The 17536-nt window shown below is 44.2% G+C and overlaps 1 protein-coding gene across 4 annotated transcripts in view; it reads left to right on the top strand.

Moving 5' to 3' along the window:
- The first annotated feature begins 2073 nt into the window (after nt 1-2073).
- MYO1H (myosin IH) overlaps nt 2074-17536 on the top strand; it is a 45214-nt gene continuing 29751 nt past the window's right edge. Inside the window, exons 1-12 of one of the 4 annotated variants that reach the window (XM_070275315.1) lie at nt 2106-2305; nt 3838-3953; nt 5288-5486; nt 6385-6465; nt 8419-8598; nt 11237-11335; nt 12355-12468; nt 12790-12861; nt 14029-14148; nt 16024-16091; nt 16419-16524; nt 16817-16897. In XM_070275315.1, coding sequence (XP_070131416.1) covers nt 3907-3953; nt 5288-5486; nt 6385-6465; nt 8419-8598; nt 11237-11335; nt 12355-12468; nt 12790-12861; nt 14029-14148; nt 16024-16091; nt 16419-16524; nt 16817-16897 — 1167 coding nt within the window. In that variant the 5' untranslated portion in view covers nt 2106-2305; nt 3838-3906. Of the gene's footprint in view, nt 2407-3837; nt 3954-5287; nt 5487-6384; nt 6466-8418; nt 8599-11236; nt 11336-12354; nt 12469-12789; nt 12862-14028; nt 14149-16023; nt 16092-16418; nt 16525-16816; nt 16898-17536 lie in introns of all 4 variants that reach the window. The other 3 variants (XM_070275316.1, XM_070275314.1, XM_023646967.2) reach the window with 3 other exon arrangements.

Raw genomic sequence — 17536 nt, 5'->3', positions numbered from 1 at the left:
GGTACGAGTTGAAATGACACTTTTTAATTATGGTATCTACTTATTCTTGCACTATCGGTTGAAAAGATTTTCCTTTTCTGTACTGAATTATTTTGGAAACTTTTCAAAAATCAATTTACAAACAGTCTTGATTACTTAAAGTGAAGAATTGTGTCCTCTAGCTTTGTTTTCCTTCTTCAAGGTTGCTTTGGCTTTTCTAGAACCTTTGCATATCCATACGTGCCAGCTGTCAATTTATGGGGTCTCAGATCCAAATTCACCCTTTAGTACCTGCCCTGCAACGATAACTGGACCCGGGAAGCATTTCTCCTTGAAGTGAGCGTGATGCTAACCTTTGTCAGTAGAGGGCGCTGGAGGGACACTGCAATAGCAGAAGATTTCTCTTCCTGGTGCCCTTTGTTCTGTTTTGCTTTTTCTGGCTCTCTGGCTGCACTGTCAGCTGCACAGTGGGACGTGGCTGGGACATGCACTAACTGTGTGCCCAGAGTACACGGTCCCTCAGTGGCCTCAGCCCTGGTCCAGGTCTGGTGGCCACTTTGCCACAGTCTCCCAACACAGACATCACACACTCCAGGCCTCTGACCTCCAACATCACCCAGACTCTCCCTGCTCACCCTCCAGCCTCAGCTTGCCTGAGCCCCGGAGAGCTGTCTCCCTGGGCCTTTCTACATAAATGGTGCAGCGCTGGGCTCCGCCCCGCAGTAATCTGACTCCCTTTGCTCGCCTGTGCCTAGGGGGTTGTTCTGCTGCCTGGTGACCCTGGACCAGCTCCAACCCTGGTAACTCAGTGAGATCCTCTGCCATCCAGTGGACTGCAACCACACCTTCTCCAATGAGGTCTAAAGCCCAGCCTAGGGGAGGGGACCCTCCAAGTTTGTCCTTCCTCAAATACTGCTCTGTAACAAGCAATTCCCTTTCTAACCAAACTCCTCACCACTGATCTGGGAATTTCATAGCAAGTTCAGGCAACTGACATTTATGGAGTACATGATGCGGTCAGGAAAACAGACTCTGAGGCCAGGCTATCTAGGGTCATATCCTAGATATTTTCTTTTGGTGGGTCTTGGGCATGTGTTATAAACTCTCTGTCCTCGGTTTCCTCATCTGTAGAATGGCCGTGATAACAGTAGTGACTTCATAGGGTCAGAATGAGGAGTAAGGGAGATGACACATGTCAAGGTTTACAGAGTGGCGCCTAACACAGTAAACTCTCAGTTTCTGTCAGCTGCCGCTGCTATTGTTACTGTTTTCACTGTCATCCTCCTGTATCCCTAACAGATTGTTAACTCTTAATGAAAGACAGCATAATTTGATCTTGGCTCTCTCCTATCGTCAGGACTTAGCACCTTGCTGTTTCCACACTGTGAGAGGTGCAATGGAAATTACAGAATCAACGAGCTGCTGACGACTGTTCCGTTTCCCGTAGAAAGAAGACGTGAGGAGGAAGCACATTCGTCTGCACATGGAGGGCGCGCTGACCGCCCGGGACAAGGTCGGGGTGCAGGATTTTGTGCTGTTGGACGCGCACACCAGCGAATCTGCTTTTCTGGACAATCTTCGCAAGCGGTTCAGCAAGAATCTCATCTATGTAACGTAACTCATTTCCCTGCTCCTTTTCTACAGTAGTGGTTCCCTCCCTGCCTTCACAGCCTTGACGATCGTGAACTATATCACTCTATTAGGATAGCCATTAAAGGGAGGGGTGGAGGGATCAAATCAGATGAACTTTGATCCTTTGTGTTAAGGTCTTTATGGCCGCCAGTGACGGAGACCCAACTTAAACTCGCTTAAGCCCCGAAAGGAAATCTATCAACCTATGTAACTTTAGGGGCCAGGAAGAGATCTAGGGTCTCAGATGATGTCTTGAGCACTCTTTCCCAGCTTTCTGCTTTCTTACTACGCATCAATTTCCTCCTTGGGCACCTTCTCTGCAACGTGGCAAGATGGCTGCCGGCAGAACCAAGCTGACAAAGTAGCACTTAGAGTTGCTACTGAGAAGGAAACAAGTCTGCCCGGAGACATAGATGTTGGTTGGCTCTGATTGGCCAATCCCCATAGCTAGGAAAGAGGAATATTCTGATTGGCCAGGCTATTTACCCAAGCCCACCCTTGGAGGTGAGGGGTGAGGCCAATGGCCCCCCTGACCATTCTGTACGGACTGAGAGCTCGAGAAGAGGGTTTCTCAAAGGAATCTGCTGGAAGAAGGGGAGACTAGGTGCCAGGCAGGCAAAAATAAAAGATGGCCACCACATCTCATGAATCTTCAACGGTCAAGATGGCAGCAATTTACCACGACTCTTCTTAGGTTGGTCTGGCTGTTTCTAGTGGTGGTCAATTTTTATTAAATTCTCCATTTATCACCCCACCCCGATTGGAGAAATCAATTTTCATGTGAATTCCTCTAAGGTAAACTTCACAGAGTCTCTCTGTGTGTGGTGGGGTGTTATTAAATTTAGTTTTATTGAGATTTTATTAGCTTTTTCTAAAAGTAAATTATGTGATCAGAACCAGTATTAAAATATTAAAAAATTTTTTAATTGTCTTGTAGCTATTTTGTTTTAATGGTGCCTGTGACTTAACCAATGTGTTGAACCCAAGGTTACCGAAAGAAATAAGCAAGGTGCTTCTCAGAGTATGTATTTTCAATCGTGGAAATAGAATTTTTGGGTAAGCAGTGAAGAAACATCCATTGATAGAGAGAAGTATAAATGGGATGATAGAATCATTGTGAATAAACTAAATGTTTCCGCTTTGAACAGACAAGTTTCAGAAACTACGTTCTACCCTGGAAGATGTCTACTGATTGACGTAATGCAGGATTTTAGTCAAAATACTCTTCTCTGTTCAGGTTCTCTGTTTGACTTTGTCCTAGAGATTGGAAACATTCGTTGGAATGATTTTAGGCTAATTTAACATAGGCTTGAGTTTGACACTCTGAAGTGAAAAGCACAACAGACTCCGAATCTGAAAGTATTTCAAAGGAACCCAGATATTTATTTTTTCTATGTAAGAGCTTAGATCTTCATTTATTCGTAATTGTATTCCAAGAAGTTTTACATTAGTGGTTATATTGCAAATATAAGTACTTCAAAAACTTGGATATGAATAGAATCCAACATTAGAATCTAGGGAGATAAATGCCAGTGGTGGGAGCGTTTGCCCGGTCTGAGATAGCTGGTATGCATGCTCGCCCTGCTCAGTCACCTCTAAGAGAAACTTTCTGAAACAAGAATCAGATCCTGGTGGTCCCCTCTTAAAGCCATTTCACGTAACAGAGCAGGACAGGCAGTCCGTTTCAGTAGGGACGCTGGCTCAGCCATCCACTGCATTTGTATAAACCCTCAATGCCTCCCACCTGGTGTGACCTGAACTTGCTCCCTCTCCGACTTCGTCTTCTATCATTTTCCTTTTTCCCCCTCCACACACGCTGGCCTTCAGTGCAGCCGGCCTGCCACCCTTGTCCCCACAGCCTAACGCACCCTTTCTGCCAACTTTTTGCGTGACTGGCTCCTCATCCTTCAAGTCTCAGCTCAGGTGTCACCTCCTTGAAGAAGCCTTTCCTAAGCCCACGAGCTGAGGTGGCCTTCCTCGGTCATTCGCTCTCTCATTTATCCTGTTTACACCTTTCTTAATGCTCTCATTGAAGCATCTCGATCCCCTGTTTGTCTGTCCCCCTCCCATGTAAGCTCCATGACAGCGGAGACCCCACCTGTCTTATTTATTGGTTTACATCCCCAGCACTGAATGAATGCATGAGGGTCATAACATGTGACGTTCGTTTGCTGTAGCCATTTGCACCCCAGAATTCCTCACTGGTGCTTTGGTCCATTCCTCTAGACATATATTGGGACCCTCCTTGTGTCTGTGAATCCGTACCAGGAGCTCGGAATCTACACTGTAAGCCAGATGGAACTTTATCAAGGGGTCAATTTCTTTGAACTGCCACCACATGTGTAAGTAACACCCATTAGGTCATCAACAGGAGTATTTTTCTATTTCTTTCCTTCGTCTGTTTTTCTTTTTTCCCTCCCTCTCTCCCTCCATCCACCCACCCACCCACTCATCCATCTGTCCACTTATCCATGCATCTATACATCTGTCCATTCCTCCATCCATCTATACATCTATCCATCCATCCATGCAACCATGCATCCATCCACTCATCCACCCACCTATCCATCCATCCAAATCCTTGATGCGTGCTCATTAGGTTTTGTACCTCACTTAAACTGGTACATTCTTGTGAAATAAATCTTTCAATGCAGTAGAAAACACCAGCAGATCATTATTGAATCTCAGCTTAAATAAGATGAGAGGTGGAATCTTTTGTAAGTGCTGAGAAATCTAAGTGTGGCTGGAGAGGTGTCTTCTCTGGGAAGTGGTTTGCTATCATGCCATCTGCTGGTGCCTGGTGTCATGGCAACTAAGAGGAGTGCCCACTGGTAGAAACTTACCGGGGCTGCAGATCCCTAAGAGAAGCAGTTTCCTGTCTGATCTATGTTTGTCCTGGGCTTTGCTGAATTTCTCAGTTCCCCTCCCTGGTTGACTTCTGGGCCAATATTTAGGTTCTCACTCCATTTTTCTTGATTACTCATCTCTTCACCCCGCCCCCACCCCCAAGGCATTTATAAACCTTTCTGCATCACCACCATCACCAGCGATTTCTGAAATAGCCACCTTTCAAACTCGGCCACGTGCAAAGATTCTAGTCTTGGGAGACCTCCAAGCTTTGGTTTCTCATCTTGGTGATAAAGCCCTTATAATAATTTGACCTCTTGTCCTAAAGATATCATGGAGCTTTTTAAATCTTTTTAGTTTCCTGTCTCTACACTCTTAATACTGTAGGTTTTGAGGGAAAGAGAAAACGTGATCTTATTGTAGTGATCAAGTTATTTAATATTTAAACAAGATGTTATTTCCATCTGCAGTTAATAGAACGTTTCTTGGGGATGTGATTTAGCATCTGGTTTATCCTTATGAGAAATGTTGATGGATTTTTAAGAATAAAGTTGTTGCATTAACGTATTTCCATTACTTCTCCAGTTCTTCTCTTTATCTTTTCTGCTATTTGAGTTTTGCGGTCTGCTACACTTTATGTGCCATCCATCAATGGGTCATGGTGGGAGTTTGACATCTGACTGAGCCCAGTGTCCTCGTACCACAGTCTGGATGTGGCTTCCTGGGGCCAGCATACTTCATCCTTCCGCTCCGGTGGGCATCAGCCCCAAGGGAAGTAGTGTTGAAACCACTTCCCACTCTTTCTGTTTCTGTCTCACTCCTTCTCCAGCTACGCCATCGCTGACAACGCCTACCGCATGATGTGCTCCGAGCTAAATAACCACCTCATCCTCATTTCTGGAGAGAGCGGAGCGGGGAAAACGGAGGCCTCCAAGAAGATTCTCCAGTATTTTGCGGTGACCTGCCCAATGACCGAGTCACTACAGACAGCCCGTGACAGACTGCTGCTCTCCAATCCAGTGCTGGAGGTAAGCCATCTTTGAGGACCTATAGAGGGATGTTCCAGGGAGGTCGCTAAGGAAGAGGAACCCTCTGCCTGGGCAGGTCAGTCAAAATAGGCGGGTCTCTGGGAGTTAAGAAGAAGGGTCTCACGGGTAATGTTGTGGTTAAGGGCGTGACCTGGAAGTCCTGCAAATGTGGATGCTAATCCAAGGGCAGCCACGCACCAGCAAGCTTCAGCAAATCGCTCCATGTCCCGGAGCCTGGTCCCCATCTGTAGAATGGGTCTGTTCCTAGGACCTACCTGTGAGGAGGTTTGGAGGATTAAATGAGATGGATGCATAAAAAGCCCATAGCAGAATTAGTAAGCACTAAAGTAATGCTCTATTATTTATTAATATTTTCTTATTTAATTAAAATCATTTTTATTATTATTTTTCCTATTGCAATTCATTGACTTGCTGGAGGCTTTTGAATGACTTATTTTCTCCTGTGTTTTTTTGTTGCCCATTGTGTAAAAGATGTTTACGGCTGAAGGTTGACCTTTGCGCTGAAAATTTACCTCTTTGATATAAGAAGGGGTCTGGTGATGGAACTGTGCCTCCTGGAGTAGAAAGGGCCTCGGGTCGTGGCTGTCTCTCCTTGGGCCATTTCTAAGCTGTTTCTACATTGGGTTTGAGGGAGAAGATATTTGTCCCTTCTTTTCTCTGGGTCCAACTCCAGTATTTGGCATCAAACCTTCTGTAGTTAGTGATTCCTTTGTAGAAGATAACATATGGCTTTTAGCCCTGGCTCCCCTCTCTCTCCTCCATTTTCATAATAAGCATGTCGTTTGGATCAGGAGTTTGACGAGTGTGGTGAGCTTAAATGACAGTGAATGACAATTTGGTTCAGCTTCTCCCCTTCTCCTCTATTTTGTATTTCAAGGCCTTTGGAAATGCCAGAACGCTCCGGAATGACAACTCCAGCAGATTTGGAAAGTATATGGACATACAGTTTGACTTTAAGGTACATTGAAGTTCCTGTTCCTGGTTCACAGGGACCCCTTAACTTGCCAGCAACGAGAGCCCAACCCAAGACAACTTAAAGGAGGAAGGGCATTTATTGGCTCAAATAGTTGAAAACCCCAAGATTAGTGCTAGTTTTAGGAAATGCAAATAAAGACCACAATGAGATGCAATTTTTTACCTTCTAGATGGACAAAAATTAGGTCTGATAATACCAGGTGTTGGCAAAGATATGGATCATTAGGAACACTTAAATATTGCTAGTGGGGTGTACATTGGTGCAACCCATTTGGGAAACAATATGTTGTGAAGTTGAAATCACATCATCTAAGGTGGAGCCATTCTACTCCTGGAGATATTGCTACTGGTGTACAAGTGTGCCTCCAACAGCACTGTTCATGGTGGCAAAAGGACTGGAAACAAGCAACACAGCTGCAGAGAACTGAACGGCCATCAACAGGAGAATGGCTCGTTAAATTGTGGGATGCTCACACAGGGAGGTGTTGCATGGCAGTGAGAGCAAATGAATGACAGCTACGCATAACGTGGATGGGTCTTGGGAACATATGCTGTGGATCAGTGAGATGTCATTTTTTATAAACCCTGGCTAGGGTTTCCCGGAGGCTGGTGCATGCACTTCTGGTGGAGTGTGCATAGACCCTGAAAATTTTAAAACTTTTTCTTGAAATTCAGCACACATACTGAAAATGACACAAATCGTGAGTACAACTCACTGAAGTTTTACCTATGTCTCTACTTGTGTAATCACCACTCAGATCAAGATATAAAAATTGCTGGCATCTAGAACATTCTTCTACCCCTCTCTAACAATATCCCTCTTCCCAAAGGTTATCGCTATTCTGACCTCCATAATAGATTCATTTTGCTGGTTCTTGAACTTCATGTCAATGGAATTACATAGTATGTTCTATTTTGCTGCTGGCTTCTTTCAATCAATGTGTCTGTGAGATTCATCCATGTCGCTGCATGTAGCGGTTGTTCATTTTTCGATTGTATGACTTTTATCACCATTTATCTGTTCCCCTGTTGATGGACATTTGGGTTTCCAGTTTGAGGCTCTTGCACATGGTGCTCTGAACATCCTCGTGCCTGTATTTTAGTAAATAGAAGCACTCATTTGTGTTGGGTACATACCCAGAAGTGGCATTGCTGGGTTCTCACCAGCAATGTTATCATAATTAATGACAGTTCCAGTTGCTCCACGCCCTTGCCAACATTTGGTATTGTCAATCCTTTTAGTTTCAGGCATTCTAGTGGCGTATAGTGGTTTCTCACTGTGACTTAAGTTTGTATCTCGTAGTTATTAATGAAGTTTTGCTAATTGGCTGCTTAAAAATCCGCTTTTATGTTAAAGTCTTTTGCCCATTTTTAATTGGGCTGTCTGTTTTTTCCTTTTGGCTTGCAAGTGTTCTATATATGTTCTGGAATACAAACCCTTTATTGGATATATTATTAAGAATAATAATTCAGACAGTGTGATATTGGCAGAAAGATATAAACAGGCCACTGGACTAGAACAGAGTCCGGAAAGACTGCCATGTATATGGTCACCTGACTTGTGACAAAAGCACCTCTGTGATTCAGTAGGGACAGGATTTTCTTTCCAATAAATGGTGCTGGTCCACTGGAAATCCATATGGATAAAAAAGACCTTTGACCTTCTACCTCCTTCCCTATACAAAAATTAAATAGTGATCGATCACAGTCCTAAGTGTAAACAGTAAAACAATCATGGTTTTAGGCAAAACCAGAAAATATCTTTATGACCTTGGGAAAGGCAAAAATCTTTTTTAAACGGAGCCCAGAAAACACTAGTCATAGAAGATTGATAGATCAGACTTCATGCAAATTCAGAAGTTCTGTTCCTCAGAAGACGCCAGGAAGAGAGTGGCTGGATTATTGTCGTTACCGCACTTTTTGTTCTGTTTTGAAGGGCATTCCTGTAGGTGGGCATATCATCAGTTACCTCATAGAAAAGTCTCGAGTCGTCTATCAGAACCAGGGCGAGAGGAATTTCCACATCTTCTACCAGCTGCTAGAGGGGGGCGAAGAGGAGCTCCTTGCTTACCTGGGCCTTGAGCGAGACCCCCAGCTGTATAAGTATCTCTCGCAGGTTGGATGGACCAGCACCTGGCTTTGGGGGATGTGTGTGGGGGCCCCTCCATGGGATGTTCAAGAACTTTCTCATTACCATTTTGGAGGTAACCTGCGGACTGGTTTCTTGACACTTCCCTTACCCCTCCCTTTACGCCTGGCAGGTATATCATCTTGGTAAGGTGACCAATATCTAGGAGAGTGGTCCTCAGCCCTGGCTAAAATTAGAATCGCCCCAGAAGGTTTTTAAACACGAATGCCTGGGTACTACCCTCCAGAAATTGGGATTTCATTGGTCTGGGGCGGGGACCTGGGCATCAGGGTTGTTTTAAACCCTTCCCTGTGATTAAATGTAATTCGGTTAATCCCCGGTGATTCTAATGCACGGCCAAGGTAAGAACCACCCGTCCAGGTGTGATAGAAACTCACTGTCCGTCTGTGTCCACCACCTGCGCCGCTTCGTTCTGCTTTCAAAACTAGTTCGGAGAAGACTTCCTCCACCTTCCTGCCTTCCATTCTGGGGATTGTTAGCTGCAAGACGAACGCTCTCCCCTACAGAAATAGTCCAGGCCATTCCCATAAGCAATCCCGGATCTAGTGTTGTAAAATCAGCTCGCAGAATTTAACTTCCCGGCACTAGGGTTCTAGAATGCCCAAATTGTACCATCTACCAGTATTTGATGTCGCTAGCACCTTTTTGCCCGAAGATTTTTGGATTTTTCTCTCCTTGCTGGGCCTGGCTTTGAACAGAGTTCACTTGGCAGAATGCAAGCAGGGACATTATTTAAGAAAGAGAACAAGGTCTTAAAAAGTGAATCTTGTAAAATGAGGACCAACATTTCACGGTAAATTGTGGAGGAAAAGAAGACTGAAATGTGTCTTGAAAAATAAAACTAAATAATGAAGATAAAAGAATCTCATTTTATATTTAATAAACTTTGTACTAATTCTTAGAACAAACAATTAATCAAATTTGATTTTTGAGCTGGCCGGGTGGCATAGTGGTTAAGTGCGCTCACTCTGCTTCGGCAGCCTGGGGTTCAAGGGTTCAGATCCCTGGTGCAGACCTACACGCTGCTCATCAACCCACGCTATGGCAGCGTCCCACATAGAAAATAGAGGAAGATGGGCATGGATGTTAGCTCAGGGCCAGTCTTCCTCAAGCAGAAAGAGGAAGACTGGCAACAGATGTTAGCTCAGGGCCAATCTTCCTCACCTTCTTTTTGAGGACCTAATTTTTCCAATGAAGCTGTATGGTAGCATCGCATTTGGCTTTTTCACAGCGTGATCAGAGAGGATCAATGTGTAAAAATATTTAAGGTCTTCCTCCATTTTCCCAAGGGCTTTAGCTAACCTTTTTTTTAAAAGATTGGCACCTGAGCTAACAACTGTGGCCAATCTTTTTTTTTTTTCCCCTGCTTTTTCTCCCCACATCCCCCTGGTACATAGTCGTATATTTTAGTTCAGGGTCCTTCTAGTTGTGGCATGTGGGATGCCGCCCCAGCAGGGCCTGACGAGGATCCTGTCCTCGCCCAGGATCCGAACTGGCGAAACCCTGGGCCACTGAAGCGGAGCGCGCGAACTTAACCACTCGGCCACTGGGCTAACCCCTAACCTTTTGATAATCAAATCATTCTCTGTTGGAACATATCATGTCTTGATCCTTGTAAATTTTTTCTGGCCAGGTTAATTTGGCCAGATCCTCATGCTATAGCAGCTTCGAAAATGAAAATTTAAGCAATTCGCCAGCATTATTTTAATCGATTTCCTGATCTCCTGTAACTTTGGCAAACTTTGTGGCTTTACTTTGAGGATATTTGCAGTGCTTCCAACCCTCTGGGTGTCCTGGAAGGACTGACCTGCACCGGCCTGGCTCTTGGGGGGCAGAGCAGGTGCTGCTGGTTGCCTGGGGAGGGGTGTGTGGGAGGCCGCAGATTTAACGCTGGCCAGTTCATAGGTGACTATCTTCATGGCGCGACACCTTTGGTTTCCCGGTGCAAGAAGGAACTCTTTTAAGACAACAAATCTTCAGATAACCAGGAAACTAGAAATCCCTTGTACTACAAAAGCAAAACAGTAAAAAACCCTCATCCAGAATGTTTTCTCTTTAAATTGTGACATTGGTGGTCTGTTACTTATTTAAAGGACAAATTCTAGAATTAGTGGTTCACACTTCCGCTGGTGATGATTTCCGTGTAATCTCTGTTTCTCTAAATGCCAAACTTTTATTTCCTTGAGCAGGGGTCTCCTTCCATCTAGCCCTGCAGTGAAGTCAAGTTTATTTTCTGAATTTAGGCACTATTTCCCTGCATGTTTCAGCAGACGTTTATTGAGATAAACATCTTCCATTTATTTAGCAAAAATGGCGAGAAAAACTATTCTTAAAAACACATACAAAGCGATATACCACTAAAATGTAACTTTGAAAGTTTTCCCAGAACAGAGATAAAATTCCAAATAAATTTGAAAAAAAGCAGCAGTTGACAAACCATCGTGTGCTGGACAACTAGAATAAAACCCATTTTTTCACAATTCAGAACAGTATAAACCAGGTCTTGGGTGCTGGTAGAGAAAACCATTTGATTTAGGAATAAGTGATCACACGCCTAACAGTCCTTCTAAAAATGCCCTTAAGTGACCCAATTCTGTGTCAACAGGGTCATTGTGCCAAAGAGTCATCTATTAACGACAAGAATGACTGGAAAACTGTTTCCAATGCTTTTTCTGTCATCGATTTTACTGAAGATGACCTCGAGGTATGGGCCCCAGTAAGGTCTGGGATTCAGGGAACCCAGTCTCTTGCTGATTGCACAGTGGAGTTGCCAGATTCAGCAAATAAAAATACAGGAGGCCTCATTACATTTTAATTTCAGGTTAACAATGACCAATGTTTTAGCATAAGTATATCCCAACATTGCCTGGGACAAACTTATACTAAAAAATTAGTCGTTGTTTGGGCCGGCCCAGTGGCACAGCGGTTAAGTTCGCACGTTCCGCTTCTCGGCGGCCCGGGGTTCGCTGGTCGGATCCCGGGTGCAGACATGGCACCACTTGGCACGCCATGCTGTGGTAGGCGTCCCACGTATAAAGTAGAGGAAGATGGGCACGGATGTTAGCTCAGGGCCAGTCTTCCTCAGCAAAAAGAGGAGGATTGGCAGCCGTTAGCTCAGGGCTAATCTTCCTCAAAAAAAAAAAATTAGTCATTGCTTATTTGAAATTCAGTGTTAACTGGGCATTCCGCATTTTATCTGGCAGCCCTGTGCTTTCCCTGTGTTGTGAGCAAGAAGGAGGTCATGTCCTTTCCTCCCTCAAGTCCAGTCTCAAATTTTTAGATCTCACGGAATCTCATAGATAATGAATTCTCGTAGAATTATCCTTTACGCTCTTATTTTGGAACAAACTAGGACAAATTGTAGGATTTATAAACATTTTGTTTTTACGTCTTTTTTTTTTTTGATGGTTAAAACTGTTGCGCTTTCAAGGACCGAAATATAATTTAAACCTTGCACGATCAGAAAGGGTATTTGAACGTTAAATGGGTTTTTTTTGGGGGGGGGGGGGTAGATAGAAAAATAAAAGTATCCCGTACTAGAGGTTGAATGAGGCGTCTTCCCGCCCTGGGCTGCGGCTCCTCCTCCCCCTACCCGCTTCTGTGAGGTGGGGGCAGGGATTAGGAAGGGGGGCGGTATTCCCTTGGGTATCTCTGATGATGTTTATCAATTAGGTGGCCGCCATCTTCTCTCCCTGTCCTCCTCACCGCCTCCCCTGTTCCTAGAATCTCTTTGGAATTATTGCCAGTGTCCTACACCTGGGGAACGTTTGTTTTGAAGAGAACCACCAAGGCCGCGCCGCCGTACCACACACCCACGAGATCGAATGGATAGCCAAGGTGATGGTCCGCTTGGGAGGTCTGGACCCTTTCCGAGGGGGAGAGGCGGGAGACGGGAGCGAGGCAGCTGCATGCCCACGTCCCAGATGGCCAGCACCATCTTCTTCCAGCTGATACTGGTCAGGCGGTTCAAAGAGTGTGGGGGCAGTGAGGGAGTGGGAGAAAGCGAGTTGGGTGAAAGACCGAATGTGGTCTGTTTTGCATTAAAGCATAATTGTCGGTCAAGGTGGATGACCCTGGGCCTGGAAACTGCATGAACTCTTTATGAACTACAAAATCAAATCTGGTCAATCAATGGCGTTTTGGTTTCCATTTATTCAGCTCCTGGGGGTCCACTCATCGGTCCTTCTGGAAGCTCTCACCCACAGAAAGATCGAAGCCAAAACTGAGGAGGTAAAAAGGGCTCTGGGTGGAAATGCACTTGACCCCCGGCCACTGCTGCCAGCAGATGGTGACCCTAGGGGAGGCCAGGTCCCTGAACCCTGCACACCAGGTCTTGCAGGTCCAGCTCCCCCCAGTATCTCCTGCCTTAACCTCCCCATCCTCCACCGTCACACCATCACTAGCTCTCCATGCCTCACACTCGCCATGCCTCCCCTCCACGGGGTCTTTGCACATGCTATTTCCTCTGCTATCCTTCAGTTCTCGGGTCACTTCCTCAAGGAGCCTTCCCTGCTCATCGCCACCCCCCCCCCCCCCCCCGCAACAAAGCACCATATGCATCTGCTTACAGTGCTTGTCACTCTCATCTTGGGGGCAACGTGACTCTTCTTTGTGCCGCTCATTAAATGTCTCTCCCCTCCCCCTCCCCATGAAAAGGCTGGAACTGTCTGTCTTGATCACAGCTGTATCTCAGCAGCCCAGCACAGTGCCTGGCACATAGTAGGTGCTCAAGAAATTGCTACTGCATAACACATCAGATGGGAGTGTCATCTCCCCCATCACGTATCTTTCTTTCTTTTTCTTTAGTTTTTATTACTTTTTTTATTGAGGTCATATTGACTTATAATTTTGTGTAAATTTCAGGTGTACATTATTATATTTCAGTTTCTGTATAGACTGCATCGTGCTCACCACCGGTAGTCTAGTTTCCATCTGTCACCAAACATGTGTGTCCCTTTACCCCTTTCACCCTCCCCCCACACCCTTCCCCTCTGGTAACCACTAATCTGTTCTTATCTGTGTGTTTGTTTGTTTGTCTTCCACATATGAATGAAACCATACTGTATTTGTGTTTCTCCCTCTGACTTATTTTGCTTAGCATAATACCCTCAGGGTCCGTCCATGTTGTCTCAAATGGCATGATTTTGTCTTTTTTATGGCCTAGTAGTATTCCATTGTGTATATATATATATATATATATATATATATATACACACACCACATCTTCTTTATCCATTCATCCCTTGATGGGCACTTGGGTTGCTTCCACTTCTTGGTTATTGTGAATAATGCTGCATATCTTTCAGTAGTCATCATTAAAGGCTAGTTGGAAAACTCAGAGGCTTTTTCTTTCTTTCTTTCTTTTCCCTGTAATGATGCACCTGTCGTTCTTCTCAGGTGATATGCCCATTGACACTAGAACTCTCTGTCTGTGCTAGAGATGCAATGGCAAAGGCTGTTTACGGACGAACATTTACTTGGCTGGTCAACAAAATCAATTCCTCCTTAGTGAACAAGGTTAGTCCACACGTCTCGGATGGCATGCTCTCACTGACGTGGTAATAATGTTTTATAATCATCGTTACTGTAAAGGCTGTGGGAATTGACTGTAAGCTCGGTAGGGACGGTGTCTCTCCATGTCTACATTTCCAGCGTCCAGCACACAGTGGGTTCACAAAAATACACACTGAGTGATTTTTTTTTTTAACTCCTACTCCAGACTCCAGATTAAATGTTCTCTCCCATTTTTCTTCCACTTTCCCAGGAAGAGCTTGTTGCTCCTTCTACGCCCCTCATTGTAGTTTGAATAAATCTCTATTATAATAATTGCTCTAGGTATTGGTGGTATTTACTATAATTGTATAAATACACGTAATTATTTATTTATGTCTGTCTCCAAAATTAGTGTGAAGATGTGGAGCCCTGATGAGTTTCTTTTTTTTTTAAATTGGGACGTAATTGACATATAACTGTGTAAGTTTAAGGCATACAACATATTAATTTGATACATTTATATTGCAATATGATTGCAGTTGTAGCATTAGTTAACACCTCTGTTGTGTCACATAATTATCATTTCTTCTAATGGTGGAAACAATTAAGATCTAGTCTCTTAGCTTGTTTAATGTTTATAATACAGTATTGCTGTCTATAATCACTGTGTTGTGTGTTAGATCTCAGGACTTATTGATCCACTAGTTGCAAGTTTGTAACCTTAAACAACGTCTCTCCCATCCTCCCAACCCCAGCCACTGGTAACCACCATTCCACTCTCTGTTTTTTTGAGTTCAGTTTTTTTTTTTTTTTTTTTTAGATTCCACAAACAAGCGATATCATACAGTATATGTCTTTCTCTGTCTGACTTATCTCATTTGGCCTGATGCCCTCGTGGTCCATCCATGTTGTTGCAAACACGCTGAATGATTTTTGCAGTGTGTCCCAAAGTGTAGGACGTACAGCATTCGCAGTATGCTACATGGCTTTAAGCACAGACAGAAACTTTCCATTTTAACAGCAGTATATTTTCATGTGTATAAGAAAAAATATAGGGGCCTGCCTGGTGGTGTAGTGGTTAAGTTTGCTCTGCTTTGGCGGCCCGGGGTTCACAGGTTTGGATCCCAGGCACAGAATTAGCACCGCTCATCAAGCCATGCTGTGGTGGCATCCCACATAAAGTAGAGGAAGATTGGCACAGATGTTAGCTCAGGGACAATCTTCCTCACACACACCCACAAAAAAGAACAAGAAAAAATGACTCTGAACTCACCCTAAGGTCATGTTTCCTTTTTAAGTGGAATTATTTAGATAAAAAAGGGAGTTTACTCAAAGCTAGAAATTAAGGAAATGATACAAGAGCAGCGGGTAGGTGGATGTGTTGAAACTCATGGAGGCAGAATGCAAAGGACGGGTTTTGGAGGCATCAATTCCCTACGCCATACAGAATGTTAAATTGTGTCCCTTTCCAAAAATAAAAGCACGTGCTTTTTAATAGCCATCTTTACCTGACAGCACTCGGTCCTCTATTTAAAATGGTGTCCATGCCACCTGTCTTCTCTATGCATAGACGTCCCCCTGGCTGTTGTCTGCAGGTCTCTTCCTCTCTCCGGGTTGGACGTGGGCTTGGGAGGCTGCGGCAAGGAAGCGACTCAGTGGGGGAAGCTCTTGGGACCCTGGTGATGGTTATGGAAGCTGGGGTGGGGCCTGGGCTGGCTGCGGGCAGGAGGAGCGGGCTGGGGGAATTGTTTCCGTGCTAAGGCTCTTCCGTGAGCCACCACTGGAGAGAGAGAAGGCGTGAGCTTTGCAGCCAGGGCCCAGCTTTGGGGGCAGCTACCTGGTTTTGAGCGTTGCAAAGTAAAAGACCTAAGGATTAACGTCGTGTGTTATTTTGACTAGGATTTCACCAAGAAAACTGTGATCGGATTGCTGGATATCTATGGCTTTGAAGTCTTCGACAAGAATGGGTGAGTTTGTCTTGACCTACTGGTCCTTGGTCCTTTAAGGTCTCAATCTGGCTTAAGCCATCCCTAACGTTATTGCAATTGATTTTCCCATCTTGAGAAATTCTCCAGATTGGCATAGCTCCTAATTCGTGGACCATTCCAGAAGTGGAATAACCATAAGAAATGCAAACGTCTTTTAGCTTGACTCTTACCTATTTAGTAAATTATTTGATTAACAAGGACTTTGCTTTTTCTGTGTTAAAAAGTATCCTTAAAAAAAAGTAAATAAATTTTTAAAAATTGGTCTGCTTGTGTAGCTTTAGTTATTTAAATCTTTCATATCTCTAGTTTTGAACAGTTCTGTATAAATTACTGCAATGAGAAACTCCAGCAACTCTTAATTGAGAGAACCCTAAAAGCAGAACAGGCAGAATATGAGATGGAAGGTATAGAGGTAAACATTTTGATGTTTTCTCCTCATTTGATTTCTTTCTCTAGCCAAAGACATTTACTTGAGAAATATTATTTCATTGGTGATTTTTCCTGATTAGTGCTAAGAACTGTCTTTCACTCCTTCTCTGCTTATTTCCTGGGAAATTATTTTGATCCTCAGAAAGTATTATTTTTTAATGTTAGAGATAAAAATCAGATTTTGAGAAAAAATTTTGGAAAATCAATTTAAAAGAAGTACACATCATTCTCATCTAAATCCTTCTCGGAGACGTCTTTCCCCTTTGTCATTTTAGTGGGAGCCAATTCAGTATTTCAACAACAAGATCATCTGTGATCTGGTGGAAGAGAGACACAAAGGGATCATTTCCATTCTGGTGAGAAAATTAATGTTGACTCAGAGCCCGTTTGTACGGTGTTTGCAACACGTGGAAGGACTTTTTCCCATGCTTACAAAGGGTTGAGGGTGGATCCACTGGATTATTGGAGCTGAGCTGTTTTGCTGAATTCTTGCTCAGAGCTCTAGGCTGAACTTTCTCTTATTTGGGTTCACAGACCTCAATTAGAGCCCACTGGGAGATAGCAAGGGAAGCCTTCGGGAATGAAGGCGTGCATGTCTCTATCTTCCGTAGACAGGGAAGGATGAGCAGGAGACCTGAGGACCCAGGGTGGGCCGGTGTGCAGTAGCAACTGGGGAGGGGCTGCCTTCAAGCTTAACCCTGAGCAGGAAGCCAGAGAATGCAAAGGAAGGCTTTACAAAGAACATCCGTTGATCCCAAGTTGAGGCTCTTTGGGATGGGCCTGTGACCACCTTGTCTTGCACTCTTGCAACTTCTGAGAACATCAGTGTCCTCGAATCCACAGTTGTTTCCATTCAGACATCAGTTTGTTTGTTTGTTTGTTTGTTTTAAGGAAGATTAGCCCTGAGCTAACATCTGCTGCCAATCCTCCTCTTTTTGCTGAGGAAGACTGGCCCTAGCAAACATCCTTGAGCTAACATCCTTGCCCATCTTCCT

This window comes from Equus caballus, chromosome 8 (genome assembly GCF_041296265.1).
Source record: "Equus caballus isolate H_3958 breed thoroughbred chromosome 8, TB-T2T, whole genome shotgun sequence".
NCBI classification, from domain to species: domain Eukaryota; kingdom Metazoa; phylum Chordata; class Mammalia; order Perissodactyla; family Equidae; genus Equus; species Equus caballus.
Note: the sequence above shows the minus strand (reverse complement) of the source record. Positions and strands in the feature narration are given on the sequence as shown.